At 45.9% G+C, this 18,966-nt stretch overlaps 1 protein-coding gene across 1 annotated transcript in view; it reads right to left on the reverse strand.

Moving 5' to 3' along the window:
- The window catches only part of UTP14A (UTP14A small subunit processome component), a 684,761-nt gene that overhangs the window by 362,882 nt on the left and 302,913 nt on the right, over positions 1 to 18,966 (reverse strand). Inside the window, exon 9 of the mRNA XM_069612971.1 lies at positions 5,590 to 5,713. Coding sequence (XP_069469072.1) covers positions 5,590 to 5,713 — 124 coding nt within the window. The remainder of the gene's footprint in view (positions 1 to 5,589; positions 5,714 to 18,966) is intronic.

The following is an 18,966-nucleotide window of genomic DNA, read 5'->3' on the forward strand; positions in this document are numbered from 1 at the left end:
ATTGGAATCCCCTGATAATGCATAATGAAAAGTTCCTCTCGATGGCCAAAACTTTAATTGATGAGTTGTATACTGATTACCAACCAAAGTATACAATCATCTGTGGGAGATTTAAACACAATCTGCCCAGTATATCCAAGAGAAAAGAATAGACTTAAAAAAACAATCGCCTACAGTTGAAAGAGGAACTCTATGGTCGTCCTTGATGGATTCTCGAGATTTTTACAATCTTAACGCACTGTTGGAGCAAAAGATTTTGGTAACACTGACTTGGGAGAGGAACGGCAAAAAAGCTATCATTGATCATATCTTCATCTCCAGAGAATTTGTTCTATTGATCACTTCTTTTGAAGTCGTACAAACAAAACTTAGTGATCACAACTTGCTGAAAACAACATGGAAGGTTGAGAGAGAGTTGAGAAAAAGAATGAAGGCTGAAGTGGAGGAGTGTAATAGTGACACTCGTCTAAGACTGAATGCTAAATCCATCAAAGATCTACCAACAAAATATATGGCCACCACCGATTCCAACAATGAGGACTCAAACAACCTAACAGTCGACTACCAACCTTTGCTAACAGTATCCAACACAAAGGTAAAAAGGAAGGAACAAAAGACAACATTCAGGCAAATCCCCCACCTGTACGATAAGCTTTTGGTGGACAAAAGAAGAGTACTAAGGGCAGCTAGGCGTATGGCAGCCAAGTCCAAAAATACCAAAGACATAGAAAAGGCCAAGTGCGCGGAAAAGATATAGAAAAGATGGCTCACAGCACACCAAGCCCACATTTACCAAGCGGACTCGGAACAAATGTTTAAAGCAATATGTGGCAGAAAATAGAGACAGTTTTGGTGTTTAATACAAGCATCAACGAGAGCAATGAATCCCTACAGAATAATGTAGGTGAAAAATGATGGGCGGAGCACTTCTCTGCTCTGTCCCAAAAACCAGTGAGAAATCTCACAAATGACTTAGAATTTGCCACATGATGTGTAAACATTTTTGACAAAGATCAACAAGCTTAATACGTCAAGGGCGCCAGGCCCGGATGGGATAACAAATGCAGACCTCAAGGAACACCCGAACGAATGGGCCATTTTCATTAATGAAGTCTTTAGAAAATGTCTACGAACAAAAACCATCCCAACATCATGGAAGACCTCAACAGTAGTACCTATCTAGAAAAAAAGGATGTAAAGAGACCCGTAGGACTATCGTCCGATCGCCTTACTAGACGTAATTGATAAGGTCTTCGGCTCTTTGGTTCTAGATGGTTTCCAGCTATGGGCAAAAACAGTGAGCTGTGTAGGTTTTGTGAAGAACATGGGAACAAATGCAAACATCCTCCTCTTAAGCGCCCTGAAGGCAAAGATCATGGAAGGCAGCCCTCGGATATTTGCTACCTTTAATGACTTGGCCCAAGCCTTCGACCAGGTCAACCGCGAAAACCTATGGGGGAAATTGTCAAACTGGAGGTGTCCCTTGGAGATCTTGGAGCCCCTACAAGCCCTCCATACTAACACATCAATGAGGGTGCAGTTGAATCATGTGGGTTTGTTATCAACAGAAATTAAAACAACAAGAGGAGTAAAGCAGGGTTGTCTACTTGCCCCTGCATTATTCAATTCCTACCTAGGAGATTTTCAATATTCTGTAGAAGAAATAAGATCCTTCCTTCCTGCATTAGGAGGAACCAAAATCACTCACTTGCCTCCTTTATGCAGACGATCAGATCTTGTTAGAAAAGACAGCCATCAGCTTACAGTGACAACTGGATAACCTTGCAAAATACCTCAAGAGAAACATCCTGGATATAAACAAAGCTAAAACTAAAATAATGTGTTTGGGAAGAAAAGCCAAATGAACTGAAAAACTCAACTGGCACCAGGAAGGATCTAAAATCGAACAGGTAAAGGAATTTAAATGCCTCTGCGTGATCTTAAACAGCGCTGTTGAACTCCCAATGCCAGAACTCTGTCTTATGATATGGCATTTGTAACGCGCCTATACACAAGTGTTTCAAGGCGCGACGAGGCGGGGGGGGGGAACAAGGGGAGAACAGACAACGATCCTACTAGGCCAGATGTCATTCAGATCGCGCAAGTGCAAGGGTAGGGGGACTGGGAAAAGTGCAAGGGGAGAGGTGAAGTGCAGTACATGGTTCGTAGAATACAAGATAAGTAATAGGGCCAGCTGGTTGCAAGTGCAAGGTAAGTGCCGGGAGAAGGGGCTGTAGGATACAGAGACAGTCCCGTTGTGCAGGTAGGCAGTGCAGGGAAGAGTGGGAGGGCCAAGGACCGAGATCGGTGAGTGGCCAGTTGCAGATTCAGTGCAGGTTCAGTGATTTTAGTAGGGGAGAGAGGGAGAGAAACTGGAGGCAAAGAGGAAGGTTTTGAGGTGCTTCCGGAACCGGAGATGGTTCTCGTCAAGTTTCAGGGAGGCAGGAAGGCTGTTCCAGAGGGAGGCCCCTGCTGCGCAGAGAGATCTACCCCCAGCTCGTTGCTTGGAGAAGCAGCTGACCCTGAGGTAGTTGGAGGTGGATGAGCGAAGAGCTCGAGAAGGAAGAAAAAAACCAAAAAGCTGACAGCCCAAGCAAAGGCAATTGACAGAAAATGTGGCCGATTTTCCAGAATACCAGTCAGAGACTTCTACAAAGCAAAGTTCATTTACACATCGACGTACGGAGCAAAGGCAATGCAGCAAATTTCCGACAGAATCTGGCAGAAGCTAGGATACTTTTGGCGTTGACTCTTACGTCTTCCAGCATCAATGCCAATGGCTTCCATTCGTCTTGAGTTGGGCCTATTCTCACTTCGATCAACGGTTGACAGAAACAGCCTAATGCTTTCCAGAAAGACAATAGCAGATGTACGACCACACATCTTTGACATCATAAACAGCAAACTAAAGAGGGGATCCAATAAGATGCTAACAAATTGGGCAAGTAAAAACAAAAGCAAACTGGACAAGGTCGACTGTACTGAAGATGATCTTAGACCAAACCCAACGAAAGTGAAGAAAAGATTGGAAGCATGGGATTGGACTCAGACCCTTGAAATTGCATCAAAGAATAAGCGGACAGCCAAAACACCAATGAACACAAAGAAGTTAAACCAGCTGCCAGGATATATGATAAAATTCCCTAATAAATTCCTCCCAGACATCTTCCTGAGGGTACGCCCGAATTTTCTCCCGACTAATGAAATTAGAGCGATTAGGGGAAAGTCATTGTCAAACAATTGTATTGTGCAATCATGGACCAAGTTGAAACCGCAAGACACTTGTTACTATTTTGTCTGGGTCTAACGAAACTAAGGACCACCTACTTGGGTCATCATTTTATGGACCTCCGGACCTACACAGAAGAAAATTGGTGGCCTAAGTTGATGTGTGGTGAAAGAATGTCACTGGTGATTTCCGTGGCACAATACTTGAAAACATTACACTTTAGTGACTTGGATATCCATATCTCCGTTTGTTCAATAACTGAAGGATAAAACTGAGGACTGCCGAAATAGGGGCGATACTCAACAAGGAACTGGCAAATGAAATGTTTTCTCAATAAAATGTGCTGTAAAAATTGCAAAGCCACTGAAACATGCAAATACCAAAATATATTTAAAAAAAAATAATCAAAAAGTTTTGGTGCCATGGAATCAATGAAAATGTCACAAAAGTCTGTGGTAGATCCATCGGGGCCTGGGGCTTTATTAGGTTTGCGATCGAGTATGGCTTGTTTAATTTTAGTAAGGGAAATTCTGTTACCATCAGAAGAGAGGATTTGGGTGATGAGGGATTTTTCTTTTTTCAGTAAGAGGCTAGCATTTTTCCTGCTTTGTTGGATCCCCTGTGGAGTTTAGTTCTGGATTTCAGTAATGAGTTAGCGGCTCAATCAGTGCAAATTGTGCTGAATTCAATGCGCTTAGCCATAAAAGCTTTCCTAGTGGTAGGATCCGGGTTAGCGTAGTAGGATTGTTTAAGTTGTTTAATTGAGGCTAGGAGGTTGTTGTGAATGTATACAGATTGTCGTTTTTTGATGGCAACAAATAGTATTATAAAGCCACAAAGGGTGGCTTGAAAAGCGTCCCAGTTGTTGTTAAAGGAGGTATGCTCTGGACAATTGTTGAGAAAAAATTCTTTAATAAAAAGGAATTTGTTTTTTCTACGAATAATTTATCTTTAAGCAGGAACTAATTGTATTTCCACCTAGGGGAAAGTTTATTAATGGGTATCCAATCAAGGGTGGTGGATACAGGTGCATGAGCAGAGATAGTAATAGGACCAATATCTCAGTGCAAAATGGTGGGAGTTAATGAGGAGTTAACAAAAATATAATCTAACCTGGAAAAGGATTGATGGGGGCGGGAATAAAACGTAAAATCTTTGGTATCGGGATGGCAAAATCGCTAGTAATCAATTAGATTTAGATTTTGTAACAACTTTAGAAAATTTGTTTCGGGATTTGGAGTTCACAAAATTCGAGGAGGATTTTCAGTCCAGGGCAAAGTCAAGAATCGTTTTCATATCACCACAAAAAATGAGTTCATCAGGGTTCTTTTGTGAAAGCTTAGTGATGTAACTAGACCAGAAAAAAGGGTTGGGAGCCTTGGGACCGTACAGTTTGACAACAGTAACAGGTAAATTGTTAATGATTGCATGAATGATGATCCATCGGCCTTCAGGGTCTCTATCCTCATCAATTAATGAAACATTTAGATGTTTGTTTATTAAGATAGAAACTCCACCTATCTTATGCATTCGAAAAAAGTGTAGGACTAATCCAAGGAGCACTAATCTTGAGGTTTTCAATATTTGAACTCAAGTTGTGATAAAACCTTACTACGTTTAATAGGATGACCCAAACCTTTAACATTCCAGGTAATGAATTTAATAGACATTTGTATATACAAAAGGGATAATAGCGAAAAATAAGGTAAAAAGTATAGAAAAACAACATATTCATGACTTGCAATACATAAGAAATTAAGTATTTTGAGGTATTTATGGAATAAAAAGTACCAAAAGCATCATTAACATTGGAGTATAAGGAGTAACACAAAAGGAGGGGGAGACGACAATAGAGGAGAGAACATATAAGAATGAGAAAGTTGGATAAGAAGTCAAATATAAGAGTAAGTAATAACATAAGGGCAAAGGTGAGATTAGGTAGAAAGTGAGAGAAAAGTGAGAGAAAAGCTGCCGTATGAGAACATATACCTGTGTAGCACCAACTGCATAAACAACACATACCCCTATGCTCCACAGAACATAATGTCAAGGTGGGACATGACCTTAGACCCTCACTCCAAAACAATGTATCTGGAAAAAATGAGTACCTACGGTACCATAAGTGAACAACAGATTTGCTGTAAGCACCTAGCAAGATTTCATGGTAGCAAACAAATTTGCAATAATAATTTGCAAAATCTACAAAACAAGGAAACCTGAGATGGGCCTGAACTACACCAACATCAATAGAAACAAAAAAAAATACTTAAAAATTTAAAATAGATCACAAAAAACATTTCCAAGACAATATTACTGGACACTAAACTACAATTCATCCGAATAATGCTAAACTGCCTCACCATAATCCTGGTTTTGTCCATTTTCTGTAGCTCCTCCAAAGCTGCCTCAGGATTGGTCTTCCGTAGCTCCTCAAACTCCTTTAACGCATCCTTTCGCTTGCCCTTTTTCAGCACTTTATGGTATCTACCAAGCATAATAAAAATAAGGTAATGGATGACATACAGGGAACAAAATAAATGACTTGCCTCAGATTCAATAGAGACGCAGGTAACTATACAGGGATGAAAATATTTACATGTAAATACAATGAGTTCTTAAAAAGCCACACCACAGGAATCGAGAAAAGACTTGCGTAATCTTAATTAAAAGTAAATGTTAAGTACATGGATTTTTAAGGGAGCTCTATTTTCACCAAAGTAGGGTTTTTTCCCCCAAAAACTTTATAAGACTGTGGGTACAGCAGGTAATGTGAAATATAACAACATGTATACAGGCCATGGATTATAATCAGTTACACAAGACAAAGATGCACACCGTACCGAGCATCTATGATACAATAAACAGTGGTTGCCACCCTTGTATCTGGACCAACCGCCCGCCCCTCCCACCGGTGATATGAACTTGAACGATAGTGCAATCCATGGTAAATCATAGAAATGAGAATTGTCCGAGGACGGGTGGTTTCACAGAGATTGAGGGGACCCTTTCTATACTTTACATATCTACCCTCACATACAACAGTGATTTCTTTCTCCCACCAAGATCTCCCAGACCTTCACCCACCACATTTGAGCCAGCGGACCTTCCGGGTTCATCCAGTTGCAGGCAATAGTCATTTTGGGCTGCCACCAGTAAGTGACTGATGAGAGTAGCCAGACAGCCCAAAATAAGAAGGGCTCCCTCCCCAGTGTCACCCATAGTATAATCAAAGGGTCCATCATCAACTGTAGGCTGGTGATCTCTTTACTCTGGGATAGTACCTCTTTCCAAAAATGCTTCACCTTGCTGCAGGACCACAATAAGTGTAACAAAGAGCCCTCATCGCCCACAACGCATCCAACAGTTTTGCGAGTAGTCGCGGTTTATTTTGTGCAATCTCTGCAGGGTTAGATACCATCTGTAGCACAATTTGAACACACTCTCCTGATCAGTGGCACATCGTGAGGATCTGTACATGCGTGACGATATGCAATGCCAGGCCTCCATGCCAATCTCCACCCCAGGTCTTGTTCCCACTGAACCATGCAAGGTAGTCATTCCTGGGAATCCACTGTGTCAAGCAAACTGTCTAGAGTCGAGATTTTTGATTTTGTTAACACCCCCCAGCCCTCCTGAAACGTGAGTTCCAATGCATTCAATGGTCTAGAGTACCTGCTTTTGGTGTTGGGATGGGAAACCCAGCGTCTTAGTTGTGCATAATAGAAACGTTCCGCTTTGCCAAATTTTAATGCAGCCTTGCATTCCGCAAAGTATAGCGTCTTACCGTCCTTATAGAATTGCTGCAGAGATACCTAGCCTCCATTTATTCAACATCGGAACTGTACCTTGTCCATATCGGTTAGAACGCCAAATTGCTCCAAACAGGTGACAGCAGACCCAAACCCACCAGGGAACCCCAATGGCGTATTGCTCTATTGACATAATCGATTGTGATTTTGGTCGATCCCAGCACAGACAAGCCCCGTCTATCCCTGTCGATTCCAAAAGGGGATCTAGGAAAGGGGAACTTGAGACACTGCATCCTCTATCACCTTCCACCTGGAGAGCGGGTTTTCATTGGACCAGCTCAGAAACTGAGAAACCTGCGCTGCTAGGTTATAACGATGGACGTCAGGGACCCCCAGATCCCCACATCTCAGCCTGCACATCAGTAACTTCTTGGAGATCAGTTTCTTCTTGTCCCCCCCCCCAGATGAATTGAAAGTGTTTTGACTGCAGTGACAGCAGATTGGAATCCGCGATTTCGACAGATCGTGCCAGACAAGAGGCACAGAAGTCTAGGAACCAGGTTCATCTTTACAGCTGCTAATATGCCAAACAACGAGATTTACTGTTTATTCCATCTGTCAACCGTCACCGAGGACTCCTGCCACAGCTGCAGGAAATCACCAGGCCTAGTAAGATTGTTGTCTCCGTCTTCCCTCTGTTCCCCCTCCCTTGCCTTGCCGTGCCTTACAACAATTGTGTATAGGCGCGTTGTAAATGCCATATCATATCAAATCCTTGAGGTGGCGCTCAGGATTTGGACCCTCAGGTAAGGGATGGACCTAGAGTCCTATTTTATTGGGCATAGTGCTTCTAATATGGTCTCTCGAAGGGAGGGATAGAGAGGTCAAGGCCGCAGGATTTATTAGAATTGAACACGAAGACCGAAACTGACCCAAAGTCTGTTAGTTCTGCCAGTAAAACCTCCAGTTTAGCCCTCACACTGCTCATAGTTATTAAAGCATGCTTTTTAAATGTTATGTTTATTAAGATGTTGCATCACAATACAAAGATGTATCAAACTCATCTAAAATAGAACACTTTTTCCGCTGTTGCCCCGCAACCACTCCCACTCCTTGGGACCACCAACTGCATACATAAAGAAAATAGCAAACCCCAGAAAAGGCAGGCAATATCCACTGAAACAAAAATGGCAGATGCACATGGAATTCCTTATATTCAATGTCCCTATCGGATACACGAAGCATCTCTGACTGAGCGTTTCTCATATTGAACTCACTCCCAGCCCATATTGAACTCACTCCCAGGAGCCGCATCAGCACTCTGGGAAACAGCGATTGTCTTAGCTCCATATTTTTGTAGACAGGTCGACCATTCCAATTCCTACGAATCCCTTACATCTTGCACCATCGCTGTGATATTCTCCATTTCATATATCTCCTTAGCCTTAGTAACCCACTAGTTTCCCAATAGCAAGAAATCTCGCTTGCACACTATCGTCAGGCAGGCCCTAGCGGCAAACAATGTAAAGTGGGGCATATGCGACAAAGCCCTCCTCCCACTCCTCGAACCCAAATAACACCAACATAGGATCTACTACACGCTGTATTCCATGCAAGTTCCTAATCCAGCACAGCAGTTCCAATAATCCTGTACCTTGACACAAGACCACCACATATGCCAAAAAGTCGCTCTGTGTCCAGAATGCCTCCAACAAAGCAGGCTCACTCCTGGGCATATCCGACCTAGCCTCACTGGATCATATTCCATAGGTGCAATAGTTTGATATTGTGCTTTTTATACTGACATGCTATAGCAGTCTTAGGCGTCCCCTTAAACAGTTTTGCCCACAACTTGTTATCCAACTCCCTGTCCATATCTTTTTCACATCTCCCTTTGAGTCCCCCAGTGCCCTCTACCATCACCACCACCATTTCTGTATACTGCTTTGAGACCAACCTGCTTCCGGCTCCTCCGTCGGTGGTAGGGGCAATCTCGTCCTTATCTCAGAACATAAGGATTTTATTGCCAACAAAATGGCCGCTTCGTTGTCCTGAGTTGTCCCTCAACTACTGTTGGAGGTAAGGGCGATGCTCAAGAAAGGTGCCATGAAGCTCGTCCGAAAGAGGCTCTGGGGCTCCGGAGTATACTCAAGGTACTTCCTCCGGAAGCAACGGGTGCGACGGTTGACTAGGAACCTCGCCGGCGCCGCCATCGCTCACGTCGTCCCCTTCGTCGGGATCCCTCCCGTGGGACCGGGCCTCTTCGACGCCCTCGTCGAGGCCCTCCAAGACTTCAACCACTTCCTCCTCGGAGGCTGTGTCCGTGTCCACAATGGCCACTGGCTCCCCCCCCCTCTTTTTCCGACGGGGTCTTCTCGATGGACCTGAAAGAGGCTTCCCTCCACGGTGGCAGGGAAACTCTGGGCCCTGAGGTCGCCTCCACTGGTGTAGCCTCCTCAGGCTGCACCAGGGCCGCTGCGACTTCCTCGATAGAGGCTTTAGCCGGGTGAATCAAGGCCTTCACCATCTTCTGCGGGCCTGTGGCCTTCACCTTGGGGGGAGGGTCTGTCATGATCTCTGCTTCCAAAAGGTCAGGGTTTTCCCAACTCCCTTGGAAGCAGATCCATAACCCAGGTTCCGAGTGCCAACCAGTCCCAATTGGGACCTTTTGGACCCAGTCCTGGCGCCAGTGGCACCAGGCTCATAAATATGCCCAGTCCCAGCGCTGGAAGCGCCGGGCTCATAATGCTTGGGTGGACTTACCTGCAGCAGACCATGCTGCTTACTTGCCTGCCAGTTGAGCCTCTGATCCTCTTCTGTTTGGAACTACTTTTCCTGTTGGGTGGGGCAGGAGCCACTCCCTAGATTCAGAACACTGGAACTCTTCTGGAAAGCAGGAACTCTTTTCTTACCTAGGCGTGGCTGTGGAAGGAGACACCCAAGCACTACAGGAGGCTATTTAAACCACACCCGATGGATGAATCTTGCTTTGCGTTATTCTGCATCCTCTGCAGCAGAACGCTCATCGTGTCTTCTGCATCTGATCCTGGGCCTAAGGAAAAAGGCTTACCATCCTGAATCCAGTCTTCGGCAACACCTATAAAGACAAGAAAGAACAGGTTAGCATTACGGTCTTCAGTGACAGCTCTTCACTTACCTGGTCCATCGGCTGTCACCAACGCCTCGCGCTGCATTCCGGCATCTGAAAGACAAAGGCTTACCTACTCTTCGTGCGCTCCGGAGGTCTTCACACTGCATTCCGGCATCTGAAAGACAAAAGCTTACCAACTCTTTGCACGCTCCGGAGGCCTTCGGCGCTGCATCCCGCATCTGAAAGACAAAACAAGGTGCGTTTAAAGACATTGGGGAACTTTAATACTCACGTGCCATTACTCCTTTCCACATCTAACCTAGTGGGTATTCCGGCACCATGCAGCCGCTCCGAACTTGTACCTGCAAAATAAAAAGACAGTTAGAGCGCATAGTGAAGCAGGCAACAAGCGCTTACTTACGTGCTTCCAGGCGCTTCTATTCATCACAAGGGCTCCATCTTCAACTCACTTCAGCCCGTCATCCGCCATCGCCGGAACCCAGAAAAACAAGAAACATCATTACTAAAGACTTTAAAGACATTAGAATTACTCAAAACTTACCGCTCGTGCAGTAAACGACGGACAGCAGTCCTCTGAAGTCAAGAGGCCTGCTCCCCTTATCCAGTGAAGAAACTGGTTACAGCACCCTGCCCCGAGGCAGATGGAGAGCACAGCGTTCACTTACCTAAGGTGAGAGTGTTAACCTTTGGGGTTCTACAGGAGAAGAGGAATGGAAGAAGAGAGAGACATTCAATAACCCAGTTCCTTAATCCCATATTTTCTATCTGCAGACATCTTACCCTTCGAGTCAGACATACAGTGCACAGAGGTCCAGCCCAAAGAGCCAGCCGTGTGTTACACATCACCTTTGAAGATACAGTATACGCCCAGTCAAGACCGGCACCTCTACGGGAATCAGGTGAGCGTCACAGGGTCACCACCTCGGTCCCCCTTGGCTGGATCCTTCGAGATCGACCGGGGCCTCTCCAGAAGCTTCGCTGGGTTCTCGGCCTTCCTCTTCCCTGAGCCAGAGCGTTGGCTCGTGGTTGATGGCGCTGGAGAGGATGCGCCCTGCCTGGCAGCCGAGGAGCCCAACCGTTCGGCAGTCCCGGACTCGCGGTGCTTTGCCTTCTGTTGGGCCCCAGTCACCGGGGCGCCCTCACAGGACTTAGAAGGCCGCTCGGACTTCTTCTTCTTCTTCTTCTTCTCACCAGACGGGCTTTTCCTTCCAGCCAGTTGGGGAGACGAAGGTGTCGGTCCTTGATGGTCCGTTCCGACATGTTCCGCAAAACGCACAGTCCTTCTCCACGTGCGTTTTGTCCTCATGAAGGCAGTAGAGACATTTCGAGTGCTCGTCCTCCTTCAACACATTCTGCAGCTGGCATCCAGGGCAAACCCTGAACAGCTTTCTGAGCGCCGAGCTTCCTTTCTCCTGGGCCATGTCCGGGTAGGCCGCAGAAACTTCTGGACTCCTCCAAGAAGCGTAACTCAATGAAAACTTCACCCTTGAGGGGTGTAGAAAATCCGAAACGGGTCCCCGTTGATCGGATGTAGACACGGTGGAGCTTGAGGCTCTATTTGACCGAAAAATGAGAAAATCTCTTTGAAAAAGCGCGAAAACGCAGCAAAAAAGCTAGAGAGCTAAACACGAGAACTCCCGACACTTGAGCGTGCGGTAAAAATCTGAGGATGGCTGCCAGAGGCGGGGTTTAGGGAAAGGGCAGTCAGTGGCTGGGGGCAGTATGACCCAGAGACCAGTGATTGATTACTACTAAGAAAGACAGATCAGAAACAAAACGGATACTGATTTTTTCTTTACCGAGGATTCCCAGCCTGACGACGGGGAATATTCATGAGCATGTGAATCCATGCCAGGCCCCATGCTGGAGAACTTTAGTGGTGTCACTGTGACCAAAAAGTCACAGAAGCAGAGAGGGGGGGTGGATACTCAGTATCCCCTTAGCACTCCACATAGGGTGGTGTGTGCTAATCTCTCATACGTTAAAGTTTTAGGAAGGATACCAAGTATCCCTCTTTCCTTAAGAACAGTTGTTCTTAGGGAAAGTGAAAGAATATAAAAGGAGAACCCAAAGGGTCCCCAGCAACACTACACAAAGGGTGCTGCGTGCTGCAAAAGTGAAACACAGATGCCTTTAAGAGATATGGAGGAAAGCAACACTCCATGAAATAAAGTAAAACAAAGGACAAAGTTCCCATGGTTAAAACAAGCAAGAATGAATGAGGGGAAAAAGGCTTCTCTCATTCAGGAGAACAAGAAAAAAGTCCAGAAGTTCCGCAAAAGATGGTGGGTGTCTCACTAGGAGAGGGGATTAAACATAAAACTGATAAATCTCACTAACAAGCCCTTAATTTCACCACCTTATAGTAGCTATCCAAATCAGGGACCCCAACCCAACCCCTTCCATTTCCTTGGGAAAGAATCAAGGTATCACAGGCAATCCTCTGTTTCCTACCCTGCTAGAGAAAGCACAACATCTAACCCGTCCGCCCTCAACATTACCTCCAGTACCATAATCGGGAACACCGGAAATAAGTAAAGGATTCTGGGCAATAGATTAATCTTCAAAGCATTGACGCTCCCCATCCAGGAGAGGGTATGCCGAACCCAAGAATCCATGTTTTCATACAGTCTATCAAAATGTCGGGGTAATTTGCGTCACAGAGACGTGCCAAACATCTGGTCACCACGACCCCCAGATATCCAATGCTGTCCCACTGGATCTCTACCGAAACAGGCTCAAGAATAGACTTTCACACATTCATTTTAAACCCAAACAGGGCACCATATTGAACAATAGCTGCAAACACTACTGGAACTGACACAGGACATCATCCACATTCAATCGCTGCCTAAACTCTTTATCTCCCACCCGTATACCCTCAATTGTGGGGGAAGATCTTATCATTTCTGCCAGTGGATTCAAAGAGGGCAAAAAGAGGCGGTGGCAACAAGAGACAACCCTGTCTCAAGCCTCGCTCCAACGCAAAACGGGCTGAAAACCCATCATGAACGGCAACCTGTGCCTTTGCATTTGCATACACTGCTCAGACACCATTCAAAAACCTCTTGCCGGATCTGAAATTAACCAGGACTTTACAACACCAGAACCACCAAACCCCCTTTAAGCCACTCCATTAAAATTCAGGATTTTTCATAGTGTGCCTGCCCCTTGTCTCCCCAGTTTAAAAGCCACCTGATCCGGATGAACCAATCGCGGAATTAAATACTCAATTCTGGAAGCCAATGTCCTAGTGAAAATATTTGCGTCCACTTTGAGGAGCAAGATAGGCCTGTAAGAAATTAATTTAGCATGATTCTTACCCGCTTTAGTGATTACTGCCAAAATAGCAGGTCAAGTGGCACAGCGAGTAGAGTGCTCGCTTTGACATCTGTGCAGAGCTTGCTAACGCAGGTTTGAATCCCGGCAGGGCCAAACACAGCCTTTCACCCTTCCGAGGTCGATAAATGAGCACCACACACCGTGGGTAATAAGCAGCGCTCAGATACCCGAGGGTTTGTAGCGCTATATAAAAAAATGCGAAATTATAGCCCGACAGAAATATGGGGTGCCCTGCCAGTGCCCAAAATTACGTTTAATTATTTGGCTAAATGGGGCCAACATATCCATTTAATGCTTATCGAAGCCAATCGTGAAAGCATCCTCACCCGGGGCCTTCCCCACTGGCATCCTTCTTATGGCTGATGAGATCTCCTCCGTTTTAACTGGGGAGTCCACCTGCCATGCCATTTCAAGAAAGATCCAAGGTCAAGAGAGGGACCTAACCCAAATATTCCCTCACATTCAACAATGAAACACTCATCCCTGCGATAAAGGGATTCATAGAACTGCAAGGAACGCATGGTGGCAATAGTAAGACAGACACAAGTGACCACAGTTCAAGGGTGTTCATTGAACTTTAACAAGGGTGTGATAAACGCCTATCTAATGCTAAATCTAAAGATGGGAGCAAGCTACGACCATCAAATAATAATATTTCAGTCCTAGTGGTGTCTTGTCAAAATAAAAGGGCCCATACAAAAAAACCTATTGCCAATCCTTACCGCTAAATACAAATAGTGTGAGGTAATGTTCATGAAAAACAAAGAAGTGTTCACAAAATGATAAGTCAGGATGCCCAGGCCCTTGGCCTCCCTTCCCCACGTTTTCAGTACGGGACAAGGCGGTTCACTCGAGCATAGCGCACACTCAGGCTTCTTTGCCACGAGGACACAGTTCCATTACCAACATCAGGGCCTTCTGCGCCCAGGTCTCTTAAGTTATCAAAGTCTCTTGATTCAGAGGGCCTGGTGTACCAAAACAAACAAAATGTTTCTTTACAAATACTCGTCAGGTGAGTCACTCTTCACCCTGGATCCTCCCCAATCGGGCTCAGATCTCTTCTCCAATGCTTATAGAATATCTTCTCTCGGGTGACTCACGGTTCACCCCGGATCCCCCTCAGCGCTCAGATCCCTTTTACAGAATTAGTCTCCCTCAGCCAGGCTCAGAACAATTGCAATATGTATTAGCTATAGAAGACTTTTGAATGTGCACAGGGTTTAGCTTGAACCGTTCCAGGACCACTTGGATTTCACAGTACACAATTTTGCACTCTCAGTTGGATACTTAACAGAGACCTTCGAATGATCACCCACGTGGTGCCAGATCACTCTCTATATGGTATGTATCTTGGTTTCAAGAGTTCAGTCAATCCTTGGATATCGCTCATCAGATATACTTCACACTCTGTTCTTTGCAGATTTCTTCAAACAATGTTGCCGCTCACAACCTTGGCTGCAACACAGACCGATCTGCTATCAGTCTCCCCGACTCACCGGCTGTGCTACAGGCGCTGCTTTGTTATAGGAGCCAAGGACAGTACCACAGCGGCAATCACTCCTCCCCCCTGGCTATCGATGCAGGAGTGCCCCGGGTACCTTCGACACACAGTGCACCTTTTTTTAGCTTTAATTCCTGGTCTTAGGTTGCTTATTCTTGAGGGCTTGTGAAAGTAGCAGTTTTCATCCAAAAAGGCCAAGGGCATTTCAGACCTTGCAACCCTTTCAGGTCTTGCAGTCTTTCTCCTTGTATTAAACTGCCATCTCGGAACTACTGTTTCCCGTGTTTTTTGCCTTGCTCAGAGTGTGCTTTCGTGCTCAGCCTTTTATCCGTGTGGGGAAGTGTGATGGAAGTCGGGTGTGTTTAATATCAGTAATTGCCTGACTCTGCCTGAACCTTGTGTTGGGACATGTCAGGTATACGGCTCGGGTGTTAGTCCGTTTTCTCTCAGAGTGAGCTGTCTATGAGAAAGTGTTCATGTTGGGAAAGGGGAAGGTGAGTGCCTAAGTATCCTACCTTGTAGGATGGGGAAACCGTGTTACAGTGTCCCATTACCCAAACACCCCCCCATCCAGGTGATCCTCCCGCACTGGTCCACCCCCAGGAACTGGATCCAAAAGTGATGGCTGTGCTTTGGCCACCTGGATGACAAATCCCCAGGGACTAGCGGGTGAGACACCTTCTGGTTTCTCACAGGACCCTGCTTAACAGTCTTCTAGCTCACCCAAAGAAGTGTTGGTCCCACCATCCGAGTCCCCAATCTCATCCATCAGCGCTCCACCCCCCACGTCCTCAGTCTAGCCACTAATAATGCATCCGCGTTATACCCCTTCTCATAAAACCTCCCTGCAAAAATTGCAACTTCCTCACAATGTACCCTATACGCAACTATTTTAGCTCCTGTCGTTTCCTCTTAAGTTCCTCAAGAAGGTCATCCGATCCAACCAACCCCCGGTTGACCCTATCCTCCAAAGCCACGATTCCCCCTCGAAGCTTGTCCCCTCCACCCCCCCTCCCCCCCATCAACTCACTTTTCCCTCTTCTTGCTGGCTCCCCACTTATCAAGATTCCCCTCCATGATGCGTTTTCCGCTTCCCACACAGTACATACGGTTCTATGTTCATTCATCCTTCGTTTTTATTTTTGCAGCTTTTTTGCATAAAATGTTGTGCCGAAAAAATGCATCCCTCTCCCCTATTATTTATTCCCTATACCCCACCCCTTGTATGCCCTTATCCCTCCTCCCATCCATATTTTTCAGCAAAGAATTTTTGCCAAAATGTGCCGCAAAAAAATAAAAAATTAACATTGTACTGTACATACATCCACCTCTCCTGTGTCAACCTCGAACAAGTCCACTATTGCTTTCTGAATTTCACCAGCAAATATGGTGTCTCTCCAGAGTGAGTCATTACATCGCCACATGGAATCCGTTTATCTAACCGAGTCAATAGGATGTCAATAATCATCCAGGTCATGATCTGACCATCCAATCCGCACAATTTCACAAGATTCCACCCTGCTCACCATACCCTTTTTCTCCAGGAGCAAATAATCCATCCTAGCCTATGTACTGTGTAGCGCAGAGAAAAAGGTAGATCCTCTCACTTTCGGGTGCTTATGTCTTCATATGTCTATCAAGCCACTTGAATCTGAAATACTTCCCAGTCATTGTGTTCCTGTGGCACCGACCACTGTACGCATTCTCGCAGGACTAGCCTATCCCACTCAAGTACACGCCATGTGCAAATCACCACCTATTAGAAACAGAGCCCATCGATGCCTCAGAATAGAGTCAAGGACTGTCCTCCAAAAGGCCCTAATCCCCGAACACACCAAGACATGACCCTCCATGGCCTTATATACCTGGGGATCCATGTCCCGCTACTTCAAGTGAAAGAGAATACCCATGCCACTCTGTTTGGACTTGCCAGAGGCCCAAAAGGTTTGCCCCATCTGTGCACTAGGAATATGCTTTTCTTCTTCTGCCTGGAGCCTCATTTCTTTCAAGAGTAGAACGTCAAGACCTAATCTCTGGAATTCCCTGGAAACAAGGGCTCCCATGGTGGGAGAATTTAGCCCCTCAACATTCAGTGTCCCCATTTTCAAATGGCTCAGCCCGCCCCCTGCGATGCCCTCAACAACACTGACCTAAGCAGTCTGTTAACCTCATAATGAACACATATGAAACCTGTGGACCCAAATAGTAAGAAACAAGCCCATGCCTTTCCACACCCCAATCCTTCACCCTACCACACAAAGTCTGCTTCCTCCACCCTCGTTATCCTGAAGTCTTCCTCCTTGTGCTCAAAGATCAGCGCAAGCTGGTAGGGCCACCTATACTGAATACCCATCTCGTTCAACCGAGCAGTAAGCTGCCGGCAGTCCCTCCACCTTGACAGCGTAACACTGAATAAGTCCCGATATATCTTTATCTTGTCACATTCATAGGGAACCTCCATTATATGTTTTGCTCTGACCAGGATGCCAGATTTCTTTCTGAAATGGTGGAACCGTACTACCAACGACTTGGAACCCCTGCTGGCCCCCAATCCACCTCTGTGTGCTCTCTTGATCTTAACCTCCTTACTACCTTCCTCCACAAACAGGGAATTCACTATCGCTTTGAGCTTTACCTCTGAATTTGTAGGTTTTTTTTCCCCTTCTGCTCCCAGAGGCCCAGCAACCTCAGGCTGTTTCTCCTTACCCTGTTTTCCAATTCATTTATTGTCAAGAGAGTGTTCTCCTCCCTCGGGGTCCAGCAGTCGAGTATCATACCAGATCTCAAGGAAGTTCTTCTTGACGCCGGAAAGGCATTCTACTAGTTTAGTTTGGTTTAGTTTCTTTATTTATAGCGCACGCCGAACCCTGAGGTAACTGGGCGCCAGAGACTTGAAGCGAGTTTCAACAGGTTTAAATACATTTTCAGAGTTATACAAGACAGTGGATATAAAATTGATTCCAAGCTGGGCAAACTGGCGGATACCGAATCCGGAGCAGCAGCCCAGGCTTTGCTATTTGGGGACCCATTTATGAAGGAAATGGCCAAATTTGTTGCCACCTTCATCGCCTTGGACAAGGCTCAAGCATCCATTAAGAGGGTTTTTGCTTACAAAAATGTTTACCGGGCCGGACGAGGTAGGGGGTCGCTCCTCCGGCCAGTATTCATTCGATAGAAGACCTCAACAGTCAATAGACCAGCGCTATACCTGGCAAGACCGCTCAGATACCTTCTTTCCATCATTGGGGTGAGGCAGAGGTCGCGGCTGGAGGAGAGCCGCAAGATATTAGTGTACCCATAACAGCGCCAGCGCCGCAAATACCCATAGGAGGGAGATTAGTTCTCTTTGCGTGAGCATGGGATTCCTTATCGGGAGACGCCCGAGTCAGGGACACAGCTCGAGGCTTACGCCTAGAATTCTTCGCTCAACCCTTTCAAGCGTGTCGGCCAGCACCAATAATAATGTCCGAAGCGGATGTGGCAGCGAAGTACGCAGTCTACATCAGAAGCAGGCAATTCACCCTTGCTCAGGCCAGGGCGGCTTCTTCAGTCCCATATTTCTGGTTCACAAGAAGCAAAAAGTACGCCCAGTGATAAATCTCAGGGCTCTGAACGATTTCATAGTCTACCGCCATTTCAAGATGGAGGGGATACACATGCTCAGAGACGTCTTAAAACCAAGCGACTAGCTCATTCGTCTGGATCTCAAGGACGCTTACCTCACAGTGCCCATACACCAGTCACACGTGAGTTATCTGAGGTTTTCCTGGAAGAATCAGGACTGGGAGTGCACAAGCTTGCCTTTTGGGCTCTCTTCGGCAACTTGGGCATTCATCAAGCTCCTAAAACCCGTGGTAGCGCATCTTAGAGAGCAAGGTGTCAGACTAATCTACTTCGACATCATTTTCATGGCACAGTCCCAAGCCTTGGTGGAACAGCAGGCCAGACTCACCATAGATCTGTTACAGTGTCTCGGTTTCCTCATACATTGGGAGAAATCGATTCTGTGTCCATCCAGAAACCTAGAATTTCT

This window comes from Ambystoma mexicanum, chromosome 5p (genome assembly GCF_040938575.1).
Source record: "Ambystoma mexicanum isolate Mex_15411 chromosome 5p, UKY_AmexF1_1, whole genome shotgun sequence".
Classification (NCBI taxonomy): domain Eukaryota; kingdom Metazoa; phylum Chordata; class Amphibia; order Caudata; family Ambystomatidae; genus Ambystoma; species Ambystoma mexicanum.